This window comes from Gopherus evgoodei, chromosome 6 (genome assembly GCF_007399415.2).
Source record: "Gopherus evgoodei ecotype Sinaloan lineage chromosome 6, rGopEvg1_v1.p, whole genome shotgun sequence".
Classification (NCBI taxonomy): domain Eukaryota; kingdom Metazoa; phylum Chordata; order Testudines; family Testudinidae; genus Gopherus; species Gopherus evgoodei.
In genome coordinates, this window is record NC_044327.1 from 44580285 (window position 1) to 44594126 (window position 13842).

Below are 13842 nucleotides of genomic sequence, written 5' to 3' on the forward strand. Positions count from 1 at the left end.
TTCACCTTAAATGTGTATCTTCTCCAGCATCCAGCATCTTCACCTGCGCAGCTCCAATAATTAGGTGGGTGGCTCTTCATTCTCTCGTGCGACTGCCCAGGCATGCACATTAGGGGGAACTATCCAAAGACCACCTGAATGGAGCTTGCGGACCACCATAGTTTGAGAACCTCTGGCCTATATTCATACAGAAAACTTTGCTGATCTATCATCTGACTTGTGTTCATACAAGACTATCCATGGGTTTTTTCATCAGTTAACCTCAAGTTAACATCCTACATCATACAGTTCTAACTAAGAATATTTCTTTAGCATACTTTCTTTTAAAATTTAGGATTATTATTACATTAAAGCGTTATGCATTTCAACCAACTTAACACAATACATTTATATATAATTAATGGATGAATTAATTTTTTTTTAAAAATGCTGATTATAAGAATTGTACAAATATTTAAAATACACAAAATTAAGGCTCCAGTCCTGTGATGACTTATACACATGCATAATTTTGAGTATGGAAATAGTCCCAATTAACTCAATGGGACTTACTCACATGCTTAAAGTTCAACATGGGAGTAAGACTTTAAAGGATTGCAGCCCAGATAACCTTATAACAACTAATCACAAAGTATAAATAAACAAAGAAAACAATGTGAATGTGTTAATTATGTACTATAATCAATTATATAATTATATAATCAATTTGATAAGCTTAAATAACTTTCTGCTTGATGCTGCGTTTCATATTAGATTAGTTCCATATATGAATGGGAAAGACTATACATAAAATGCAATTAAACTAGCTTAAAATCCAATTCATCTAGGGTTTTTTAAATGTTAATTTTTCAAACCTTTTCTGTATATTCACAGAATAATTTTCATCTCAACATTTTTTGGAACTGTCAACTTGTTCTTTAAGCACAAAGAAATGTTTATAGCATTCCAAAGATACATCTTTTTGTATGAGTATTTAGTTAGCTTTTCTGACAGCATGTTATGAGAATACAAATCAAAGCTCAGTGGATCCATAAAGTCTGAGGTCTCAGCTCACAGGACAAGAATTGTCTCCTTCGTGGACTGGATCTTTCTACTTCAGGGTTCAGACACATTGTCAGATCATTTTCAGAAACTTGCACTGCTGCTTTCTGGACTTCTCAGTTATTCTTGTTCTTTTTTATAAATAGAGCTATCAAAAACTTTCAAATAAGAAATGTTTCCGTCAAAAAATGGTCTTTTTGCAAAAAACAAAGTTTAACAAAAACTTTCATTTTTAAACAATTTCCTTTTTTTACACAAACTTATTTACTGTTTTTTTCCTACTCCTTCTTCTCTTGTCCCCAACCCTCCAAAACCTTTTCTATGGCAGAATGGAAAAAGGAGAAAAGGGAGGAAAAAAAAGAGTTAAAAACTAAAAAACTAAAACATTTTGTTTAAAGAAATAATTGCAAACATTGCCTGAAAACTTCTAAACAAAAACATTTGGGGATTTTTTGAAAATGTTCTTGACTTTTAAAATCACTTTTTGACCAGCTACATTTATTATTTATACAATGCCCAGAAGTATATTAGGCACTCTACAGTTAGAGGTAAGGACATAGTCGCTACTCTCAGTCCTGCAAACACTTGCACATGTTTACCTTCCACACAAGGATAGTTCTATTGACTGCTATTGAACTACTTTTGAGTGTAAATCAGTGGTCCCCAAATTGTGGGGCGTGACCCACTAGGGGGGCATGGAGGAATGTTTGGGAGGCCTTGGTAGGACCCGGACCAGCCCCCCTGGGGGACAGGGAGGGAGCACCACCCAGTCCCACTCCACCCCCAGCTCTGCCACAGTCCCGACTGGAACTACGCTCCCACCCCCAGCCTGGGCTCCTAGCTGCGGCTCCACTCCTAGCCCTCGCCCTACTCCCAGCCTCAGTCCCTGGCCACGGCTCCAGACTCAGCCCCTGGTCGTGGTTCCGTTCCCGGCTGCAGTTCAATTCTCAGCTCCAGACCTGCATCCTGCTGCGGCTCCAGCCTTGGCCCCCATCCCCCTCTCTATGACCCAACCTCAGGAGCCATTGTCCCAGCGCCGGCTTCAGTGAGGGTAAGGGGACACAGACAGGGTAGGGTTGCCAATTTTGGTTGGATGTATCCCTGGAGATTTAATCACATGACATAATCTTTAATTAAAGTAATCTTTAATTCCTGGAGACTCCAGGCCAATCCCGGAGATTTGGTAACCTTAGTACAGGGGTAAGCTAGGGGCACAACCATGAAAAAATTGGGGACCACTTGCAGGATGAGGGCCTTAGGTTCTAATCCTGACGGTGCCTGCACTTTTGCAAGTGAGTTATTTGACCCACATTAGTCATACCATAGAAGGAAATGCACAAGTGTCTGCAAAACTGGACCCTTAGCCTCTGATCCTGCAAAAGGACTGACACAGAGAGGTCTTTCTAGTTGCTGCAAAAACCTCTTAACTCCAATGAAGTTTTATACGGTGTACATCTTTGAGGATCCCTTTGCAGTAACAGAGATTAAATTGTAGACAAGATATAAAGTGATAGCAACAAATAGTAGAGTGGGAATAGGGAAAAGGGAGGATGTGGGTCACAAAATGAAGACAATTGGCAGAGAACCCTAAAAGGATGCATCTGATTATTTTTATGTATTTATTTTACTGTATAAAATCCTAGGTAATTAATCTTTTGTGGGAGGTCATATGGAAGGCACTCAGATATAAATGTAATGGGATACTGTACAACACCCTAAGTTAGAGAAGATTGTGAGACAGATGTGGGGCTGAGCTGAAAATTGAGATAGATGCAGGCACAGTGAAGAGCAGGGGGAGAGAAAACGTGTTGTTAGGAATCAGGAAAACAAGAATTGGAGGCATGATAAGGCAGAGCAGAGACCTAAAGTTAATTGATTGTAAAAACAATTCAATACACATACCTGAGAAGAGTCAATTTAGCTGTAAACAGAATATAGAGTCCAAAGGTAGGCAAGTCAGGAGGAGGAGTGGTGCTATTTAGCTGAAAAAGAAGCAATCTAGTTACAATAAAAAGAACAAGGAGTACTTGTGGCACCATAGAGACTAAGAAATTTATTTGAGCATAACCTTTCGTGGGCTAAAACTCACACCTTCTTGTCAAGGGTTGGAAATGGGCCATCCTGATTATCACTACAAAAGTTTTTTTTTCTTCTGCTGATAATAGCTCACCTTAATTAATTACCCTTGTTACAGTTGGTATGGCAACACCCATTTTTTCATGTTCTCTGTGTATATATATTTTCCTACTCTATCTTCCACGGCATGCATCCGATGAAGTGGGTTTTAGCCCACGAAAGCTTATGCTCAAATACATTTCTTAGTCTCTAATGTGCCGCAAGTATTCCTCGTTCTTTTTGCTGATACAGACTAACATGGTTACCACTCTGAAACCTGTCACCAGGCTTAGTTACAATGTTATACAGACTTGATAACACGGAGGGATTTCCTGCTATATGTTCTTTGCTCACAAGATGGCATAACTGCTTCCCTAGAGAATACAACACTGGAAAAACTAAAAAAATGCTGTAGCAAGAGATCAGAAACAAAAACATGTTCCAAATGCAAAATCATGAGCTGATAATTTCTTCCAGTAGAGGAATCTCTATTGTTCTATTCATCTTGGTGTAAAGCAGAGGTCTCCAAACTGCAAGGATTGTTCAGGGGGGAGGGAGGGTGGCGGGGCCCAGGCCATCTCCCACAGGGAGTGAGGAAGGAGTGCCACAGCACCCCGATCCACTCCCAGCTCTGCTCCAGCCCCACTCCCAGTTGTGGTGCTGGTTTCCAGCCCCATGCCTGGCCTTGGGCCTGGTTGTGGCTCCACACCTGGCCCTGGCCCCAGTCTCAGTCCCCGCCCCAGCCCACAAGCCCAGCCTCGGCCTCTGGCATGGCCCTGCTCCCAGCCCCAATTCTGCTCCTGGCCCAGGACCTCCACCCAGCTGTGGCCCCAGCCTCAGCCCCTTATCTCTATCTGCATCCCCCTCCTCCCTGGAATCCCAGCTCTGCTTCGAGACCCAGCTCTGGGGGGAGCAGATAGAAGTAGGGGGGGCATGACCCTGAAAAGTTTGGGGACCATTGTTCTAAAGACTTTAAATTAGACAGATTCTTCCCCTAGAGAAAATTAAAAGTGGTTAAAACTTTTAAATATTGCTTTTTGTGCTTGGTAGATAAATAAAGGAAACAGGACTCCCCCCAAAAACAGACAGTTTAATGTGAATAGGTAGAGTCCACTCTCTACAGAGCACACATGAGCTAAGGTGCAAAACTCACCCACTTTCTGGGGTTTGCCTTCATTCTCAATTTTAAAATAATCATGCATAAGCATCAGGAACTGGATGTTTCTAGGGGGTTTCCCTGCAAGATCTCCTTCCTCTCCTGTTTTGGATAGGAACCCGGAAAATCTCTTATAATATTGAACCACTGCTAATGACACACCCCTAACATAGCAGCCAACCTGTGCTAGCATGAGTCAACAAAATAGTCCTCCCCGTGCCTTCCTGGTCCTATTCCCTGAAGTCTGTCACAGTTAATTTACTGGCAAGGACAAACAGGAACTGAAAATGTAGTCAAAGTAAGTGGTGTATTCATGTATAAAATGGAATCCTAACAGCAAATGTCCTGACGTTGGTTATGATTTTTACAGTTAACTTCCAAATTAAAAATCACTAAAATTCATGGCCTAAAAAGAGTTCATTGTGTATTGGAAGCATTTAAGCTAGTTCTGGGCTATATCTGCTTTTGGACTAAAGAAGACTTCTCTCCAAAGATATGCACAATGAGCCACCTTTATCCTGGTGTAACTCCGTTGACTTCAGTGATGCAAATTATATGCCAAGGCAAATTATATGCCAGGAATAAGTAATTCCTGACTCGGTGTAAGTGGGAAATGTAATTTATACAGATTTAGTATTTGCGAGGTGAGTAAAAGGAGTTGAATTTATACAAGGTGACAGAAAAGGGGATGTAATAGGAGAAAGAACGTAACAGAAGTGTATGAAACAAAGCAGACGCTCCTTTTCATATCTACACAGCACACATATAGGCAAAGGTCAATCAATTCTGTCTGGATTAGCATTTTGGAATTTTAACATAATTAAGATCTTGGGTGTAATAGGCAATTTGACTTTTGAAGCTGAAATGGGTAACAAGCGAGTTAAAAAGGGAGCTAAGGCTGCTACAACCTAGACCCTGCTTTGTTGATTAAAAATCTTTAAAGCAGCAATGTCATTACTAATATTGACAGAGTTGCATGTCAGTCTCTCTAGTTGATTTATACTTCTGTCAAATTCTTTTGCAGGTTAAACTTTATGTGACCTAGGGCATAAGGGATGCATATGGGTTACAGAGACCCTCTGGGTCTGATGTCCACAAAAGGTGTGAGATCTTTACCAACGGCCAGTAACATACTTGTCATCCTAATCATTGTGAGATGTATCTGTGGATGATATTTAAGGAGTTATGTATCTATACTGAAAGCTATGTTCTTAAGGTATGTGAGTTAAGACTGGTCACCAGAAGGTTATAAATAGATTTTGTTCAGCCATGGGGTGGATGCATATTTCTCTGGCTGGTTATTGTGTACTGTGTGTAAGTCTATTTGCATTATTGAGCCTGATGCTCATGAAAAGATTGTGAATTCACATGAGAGAAACAAAACCAGTAGGGGAGTGTCCTGTTTATGAGTAAAAACAATGAATTTGGGGGGAAATAACTGGGGGTCCTGAGATGCACCTGGGATCCTTCCCCAAGAAGATGAACTGTCAGTGTATTTTGTCTTACGAAAAGAAGCTCACAGCAAACCTGACTGGAAAACATTGAAAAGACTTTGGGTGAATTAAACTTAATTAGACAAGATGGTATGTTGTTAATTGAGTTTAGGGTCTGGAAGAGCAGCAAAGAATCCTGTGGCACCTTATAGACTAACAGACATTTTGGAGCATGAGCTTTCGTTGGTGAACACCCACTTCGTCGGATGCATGTGCATGCATCCAACAAAGTGGGTATTCACCCACGAAAGCTCATGCTCCAAAACGTCTGTTAGTCTATAAGGTGCCACAGGATTCTTTGCTGCTTTTACAGATCCAGACTAACACGGCTACCCCTCTGATAGGTTCTGGAAGGTGTGTTATGATTTTATTTTATATGTAACAATTTGTTTCCAATCCTTCCAGTACTACTTCTAGAATTGCTATAATTTGATAAATAATCCTGTATTTGTTTTCACTATAAATGTATCTAAGTGCTTGTGTTAAGCAGAATGGTGATCATGAGGTGAAAGTGGTAGTCTGATGTGTACTATTCCTTTAGGAGAAGTGAATCTGAGAATTCAGTGAGTGTCCAGTGAATCAGGGGCTGAACACTGGAGGACACAAGGGTTGGAGTGTCTCTATCACTAACCTAGAAACAGAAAGCTAGACCTACTTAGGCCTGGAGGGGAGTGCTTCTGTTGCCTGTGGTTGGTGGAGTTGAGGAGCTTATCCCTGGTAAGCATAGATGAGGCTTCCTCACCCTAAGGGCAGACGGTAGCGAGGACTTCCCAATCTTGGGTACTCGTAGGAAGCATCATGCTTTGATTCTAAAACTCTTCTCTATATTTTCCAAAATAGAAGAACAAATAATCATTTAGATCAGTGATACTCAGACTGAGGCTCATGACCTGCAAGAGGCTCTTTAATGTGTCTCCTGCAGCTCTTTGCAGCACATGATGTTAAAACACTGTGATTTAATTACTAACCAGTCTAAGTTATTAACCAATCATAGTTGATAAAATAATAATATTTGATCAGTCATTTTTCTCCAAGAATAAGATAGATAGATAGATAGATAGATAATATAATCTGTCTAGTAAATGAAACTATGAATCCACACTACTCTGGCTCTTTTGGGTAATGTTGATCACTAATTTGAACCTCTGAGACCTGAGAATTTAGATCCTCACAATATTACAGTTCAAGAAGTAAGACTAGCTGAAGTTTTTGGAATAAAATTGTCAACCATTAAAAAAATTAGAACCTTCAGTGGACTATCCAAGTATAACCCATCCTATGAGTTCTGTAGTACTGATGTTTATTTTGTGTTCACATTTATTTGCTTATGGTCAATAGTTTGTGGTGAAAAATCTGCTTACTGCAAAGATTCCTAACTAGACCCATCAGCAGTTTTTCCTTCTCTTTTTGGAATGAGCATTAAAAAAAATGTTTCTGTAGTTTTAGTGAAAAATCTGCAAACTGAGTATATTTATAACCTCATCTTAATGACAACTAATTCTTGAAGAGTTTTTTCTCTGAAAGTTTTCCTTTTAGTATTTGACTCCATGGAAATGGAAGTGGGTGATACTTACCGGTTTATTACATCTGAGTGTAGAAACAGAGTAAATACAAACCATTTTTTTTTTGGACTCTTGACACAACATTTTCTGTTTGCATTATGGGAAGTTCCAGAGAGATCTAATTTGTCCTATGTAGTAAACCACTTATCAAAAGTGAACTGTGTTAACGTTGAGAAAAATTAATTGGGCTTCCTCTTAATGCTGGGAATCTCTTGACAAACATCTTTTTGTTGCTAGAACTAAACCTTCTCATTCCTGTTGTATATTGAGTGATTAGAGATAATATAGTGATTGTTCTGAAGGTTGTTACAGTTATAAACTTACCTGTATAACTAAATCTGCCATTCAAAGACTGAGGTCACTGGCTTTGCATCTCCAGTTTGCTAGGATGATGCCAAAAAATAAGTCTTGATGAAGTTACTGGCTCAGCACCACAGCTTAAAGTAGACCAGATAGAAGGAGGAAGAGCATGATATGTGGTGAAATCACATTGCATAAGAAAACAATTAGAAAATCATTTGCTTGATTCTTTAATTTTAATTAAACATTTTCTTGAATGTCACCTACACTATAATAAATTGTAATGACTTGCTCAGTTTAAACAAAGTAGACCAAATTTATCCCCATCGTAACTCCACTGAATTCAGTGAAGTTCACACAAGCATTGAATTTGGTCCAGTTAACTTATTATTGTCTCAGACTGAATGTTTCCTTCATAATCTGTTTTATTAATTTTTTTGGTTTTTGCCTTACCATGGCATTAATGTATATTTTTGTGTTTCTAAACAGCTATTTAAGGGAATTAGTATAAGTTCAGGAATGGAAGGAGAAGCATTTTTGTAGACTCATCAGAGTGGCATTTTTTATATCTTTCTCTCCATAAATATTTCTTTGATAAGCATTAGCATTTCTTCTCAAGAAATCTAAATCTTATTTTTATCCAAAGCCAGTGCTTTATCTCTTGTATTGGTCATGATTTACTATGCAGAATTAGTTTCCAGCATGGGTGACGGACATCCTGCCAAGGAGTGGGAATTCTGGACAGTAGCTGGGAACTGAAATAAAAAAGAAATCCTTGAGCTCTTGCTATTTACTCCAAAATGTTAGGACTGGATAGTGGCTGGCACCTGTGTGGATGCACAATATGGAGTGAGCCACGAGAAGCCTTCTCCCTCTTTGTGCTCCATGCAGAGGCTGGCCACAGTTGTAATCCCTGTTAACACCCCATGGCACTAGCTAGTTCAAAGGAACTCTGCCCCTATTAGTCAGAGAAGCTGGTCACTCTCAGAGGGGAATGCATTCTGCAGAGACTCCCTGAGTCACAATGCCTCCTAATATTCCCACTCACGGTGCAGTCCTGTATTTGTACCATTTCCAAAACAGGGTGGGGCCTAGCAGACCCTATCAGGTCTTAAGTTTCTAGTCCTTCTGGTTGTGCAGACTGACTTCCCAATATGAACCAATGCTCAAGCCTTGTCTACACATAGAAGTTTCACCAACATACAGTTTAGGAGTATAGTGCAACTGAAAATCTATTTAATTGATATGGGTTCACACTGTCATTTGCACTGACGCACTGCATCCACACACCAGCATGCTGTATCAGTGCAAAGATGCTATGCTGTGGGTGAGTGCCCACACTACCCAATGGCACACTGTCTCATGGGAAATTTTTGCTGTGTGTTGTGGTGGGATATTCATTACAAGGTTATTATGGGATCTTGGGGTCAAAGCTCAGAATTCCCTCTGATATAATCCTCAGATATACAATATGTAGGGCCTTGTTCATTCTGTTATAGATTAGTTTTAAATGTTTGGGGGGGGGGTCTTCTGTATTTGACTCTGTAAATTGAGTGCTACTAAACGTTTATCAGCCCAGCACAACTCTGTCAAAGCCTTTATGTTGGTGAGTATTCTGGCTCCTTGCAAGCTCATATTTTGCTGATATTCTCATTGCATATTTCTGTGGTGGGGTTGTTGTTTGGTTTTTGTTTTCTGTTTTTGCTGGGGGTGCTTGTTTGTTAATAGGACAATGTCTAGTAAAGAAAGTAAATCTGTTTCAAGCAGTTGTGATCCTGTAGGATACATCCATCAGGAGGATCACAAAGTGGCAAAGAAGGGAACTATTGAAGAAGTCTAGGGACCACCCAGGAACTGTGCTGGCAAGCTCAATTCTGTGACAATCCCTGATTTGCTGGTGTAGTGGCTTGGAAATGTGTCATATCCAGTTGTGCCTGGCAAATTAGCTCCCCCTCCAAATTTGCTAACAAAGATAAAATACTACTTGTCCAAAATGTTCTCTCAAATAGTGCCTGCAGACCAGAGAGCTGTCTGTGCCAAAATTAACAGGCAGCTCTTCCTTCAGAGACCATCTTGTCTCTGTGCCCATTGCTGTGTCTTAAGCTACACAGTCTTTGTGTTCTAGCTTGTTCTTTCAAATAGCAGTCATGAGTTTACATGTGCCCATTTTATATGCCATCAGAGTGCCTATTTCTGTATCTGGGATGCTGGCTTTTGCATAAAAGCTATGTACTTATGGATGTGGAGATAACACCAGAAAATATATTGCTACATTAACTCATTGCATGTAATAACTGAATAGCAGTTTGTCTACTACCTCGGATACATGCTTGTGTATTTATCAAATATAATGCGTCGTGCGTCATTTTCTTCCTCCAGTACACTTAAACATGTGAATTTATTTTGACACGTCCTCCCAGCAACCAATACTGCATAATGCTACTAGATGCCATTCAAACTATATCCAATATGCTGAATTTGTGCACTTAGTTGCTTGTATGAGTTATAAACCAAAAAACTGTAGTGGTATCTTGCACTGACTATATCTCTCTTTCTATTACAGGTTATCATTGTCAATAAGGTTTTGAAATTCTGTACATTCCTTTCCCTACAGTAACTTCCACTTTGATAAACTTAAATTAGCCAGTGATGTTGCTTTCCCATTAATCCAACTGTTATAGGAAAACAAAACTGAAGGAAATACATCCTATGAAATTATTTCAGTTTCACTTTTTGTGGGCTAAGTACAAAGCTTTGCTGTGCCAGGAATGTACTGCAGGGTAGATCACCAGTTGTTTTATAATGTGGTGATAAACTAATCAAATAATGAGAAATCTGATTAATTTCCTTTTATCTCATGTCTACAGTTGTTAAAACATAGGGATGTATCTTAGGGTACGTCTGCACTATAGGGTAATTTTGAATTAACATAAACCGGTTTTATAAAACAGATATTATAAAATCGATTGCATGCGGCCACACTAGGCACATTAATTCGGCAGTGTGCGTCCATGGTCCAAGGCTAGCATCGATTTCCGGAGCGTTGCACTGTGGGTAGCTAACCAATAATAACAATAACAATAACTTCGATTTGCGGCCACACTAACCCTAAATCGATATGTTAATATCGATTTTAGTGTTACTCCTCTTGTTGGGGAGGAGTGCAGAAATCGATTTAAAGAGCCCTTTAAATTGATATAAAGTGCATTGTAGTGTGGACGGGTACAGCGTTAAATCGATTTAAAGCTGTTAAAATCGGTTTAACTGCGTAGTGTGGACCAGGCCTTAATCTGAAGAAAGACCATTCATTCCTCTCTTTCTCTTGGTGTCTTCAACATACTCTGGCAGAAAGTAGGGCTTTAGTACTAATTGCTGCCATCTCCTGCTGGAGGAAGGTTATTTTGTGTCTCATAGCTATGGCTATTATTGTGGTTTGTATGAAATTTAAAAAAACCCACCTGCTTGCTGACTTTAACTGGATTTGGCTTCCTAGTTTTAAGTATATTTTCTCAGAGTTAAGACAATGATATTATGTTTATATAGCGCTTTTTAGCCAGAGTCATCATATTTTACAAACAATGGGCTAAATCCTGACATTATGGGCAAAATCCTATTTGGCAGAAATGGTGGTGCAAAGCTAGATAGGTTGTAAGGTGCATCTGGTGTAAGACACCAACAGTGTCAGCACTGGATGCCATACATAGGTCTGGCTCAATACACCATGAAACACTTTTTATTACTCCTTGCTGCAACAGCAAAGTTATTGCTGCTAACTTTTGTATCATTTTGATGTCGATATATGCATTTGTCAGATTTTGGATCCTTTCCCCTGAAACCATTTGCTTTGTTTCATGTTTATACCCCCACGTAATCAGAACTTTGGTTTTACAAAGGAGGGAATTTATAATAGACTTGAGTGATATAAACACCAGACTAGAATAGTCTTTCCTTATGTCCTGGATCCAGCCTTCATTGAAACCATGGAAAATCTTCCACTGACTTTAGTGATACAAACTTACATTATCACAAATGGTCTTATACTCTAGCGTTTTGGACATCTCTGTAGTCTCTGAGAATAGATTAGCAATAGGGAAATCCCTGGTGTCTTCAGCTTTTTTCCTTGTTGAAGGATGAAAAGATTTGCCTGTGGTAGGTGATTTGTTTGGGGAATATTTAGTTTGCTGCTTTTTTTGTTGTTTTGTTTTGGTGGAGAAAGCAAAATGGTTGATGGGATGTCAATCTGGTTATGGTGGGAAAGCTTTATCAAATATCTCTGCAAGCAGGATGATTTGATTTGAGATTTTCAATGAACAGAAACAATAAATGCAAATTAGAGAGGGACCTGATTTCAAACTCCCAATCCAAATACCCCAAAACTGTGGGGAATTTTGGATCCAACGTCATATACAAAATCTGCTGTTATCTCCTTTTCTATAAAATGGGCTGAACTAACACCCTGGAGTTTTACACCCCTAGACTTTGGATCAGATTTTAATTTAGCAGGTCGGAGTTGTCCAATACAAGTTTTTATTATGATATTACAGCTGGAAAAAATAAGGACCATTGAGAGGAAGACCCTGAATAACAGAGTAGTAGACAACTTCTTCTCCAACATACACTTAACTTTGGGTCTGATGTTAATGCAAAATACGGTACACAGAAGAATTGGCTAAATGACAGATGTCATTTTTATTGCAGAACAGTTATTTCTTGTCCTAAATATATAAGCAGATAGAAGATGAATGGGACATTCACCTGTCATTTAGTCTTGCACAGTTTTACTTCCTCCACCACTGGACCTGTGTCCACTTTGGCATGCAGGGCTGTCACATGCTGTGACATTTTTGAGTGAGTCAGGTTATAAAATGGTTCTGAGTTTCTAAAATGTCTCATTGAATCACAAGACAGCAGAATCCCCAAGAGACGGGAGAGACTCTAAACATTGCCTAGAAATCAGTCCTAAGTAAGGAAGTCCTCCACTCCCCTAGTAGGGAAGTGAGATTTGGGTCACATCTAATCTCGTTCCATGCGGGCATCTCCCCTGAAAGAAGAGGGCATCTCTTCATGAGGGCATCTCCCCTGTGGTCTCTGCTGACTGCAAAGGCTGGGGCTGGACTCTGAGTTCACTTGGGAGTGTTTTCAAGCAGGAAAAAAAGGGATTGTTCTGGATAAATGACTCTCATTATGACACTGATAGTCATGACATTTAGTGACTCTGACTGAGTCAGGCTGGAATTCCCTTCCGTTTGCTTCCCGTCTAGGGTCACTGAGGCAAACCCCGGGTACGTGCCCCAAGCCCCAGAGGCGTGTGAACCTCCTGGAACGTGAAACGAGAACAGCAGGGAAGTTTGGGGGTGGAGCGCAGAAAGAAAGAAGCTCTCCCCTGTGCTTTCCTCTCACTGCAGTCCTGAGCAGGCAGCTGAGTTGGGAGGAGCATATTCTAACGGATCTGCTGCCGCTTTCCCTGATGACTCCAGCTGAGCCGGTGGAGTTGCACCTGCTGTGCCTGTCATCCAGCCTGTCACCGCGGAGGAAGACTCTCACTTACCCTCCGAAAGGTAGGACAGCCCGTAGCGAGCACTTTACAGCTCAGTGGCGAGCAGAAGAGAGCGTCATTTCTAGGCGTTGCGCGCGTTTAACGCCGAGAGCGGCGCGCCTCTGCAGGCTGGGTGTGTGGCTGTCACTTGTCCTTAGAGCAATGGAAACGTGCCCGAGGGGGTTGTGCATGTCTGCCTGGCGTCCTCCTTGCCGTGCTCACACACACACGGGGCAAGAGCTGCCGGATCGCTTGCATTTGGAGGGAGAGAGCTCTCCCCTCCCCCCTTAGAGTGACTTTAAAGCGCTCCTCATGTAGGGGTAAATCCTACCGCTCCCACTGCAGCCCCGTCTACCGTGAAAACTGGGGTGGTGCTGAGTGGGGGGCACTGGGAAGGAAGGGCTTTGTCTGAACGCACCCAATTTGCACGGACTATGGTTAGCAAGCTCTCTCTCAAGTCGATCGACTTAGGTTTGATTTCGAAAGGGGCGTAGTTACGCTGACGCAGCTGTTCCGTGTAAACAAAACTGAACGTGCAGGATAGCGGGGACCTGGCTGTACACGGTGACGGGCGTCCGCCTTAGGCGTGTCGGTGGCTTTTAGCCCCACACAGAAGGATGGATCCACTACTGAGCAGAC

General features: G+C 40.8%; 1 protein-coding gene and 1 long non-coding RNA gene across 4 annotated transcripts in view; one reads left to right on the forward strand and one right to left on the reverse strand.

The window, feature by feature from the left end:
* LOC115653771 lies at positions 1 to 13744 on the reverse strand. Its single transcript, XR_004001004.1, has 4 exons — positions 13216 to 13744; positions 7692 to 7804; positions 2944 to 3023; positions 1 to 1199 (listed from the first exon to the last, which is right to left on the reverse strand). It is a non-coding gene; the product is annotated as an uncharacterized LOC115653771 (long non-coding RNA).
* The window catches only part of CD274 (CD274 molecule), a 20344-nt gene continuing 18792 nt past the window's right edge, over positions 12291 to 13842 (forward strand). The window contains exon 1 of one of the 3 annotated variants that reach the window (XM_030567406.1): positions 12291 to 13225. In XM_030567406.1, the coding sequence (XP_030423266.1) occupies positions 13135 to 13225 (91 nt within the window). In that variant the 5' untranslated portion in view covers positions 12291 to 13134. The remainder of the gene's footprint in view (positions 13226 to 13842) is intronic. The other 2 variants (XR_004001003.1, XM_030567405.1) reach the window with 2 other exon arrangements.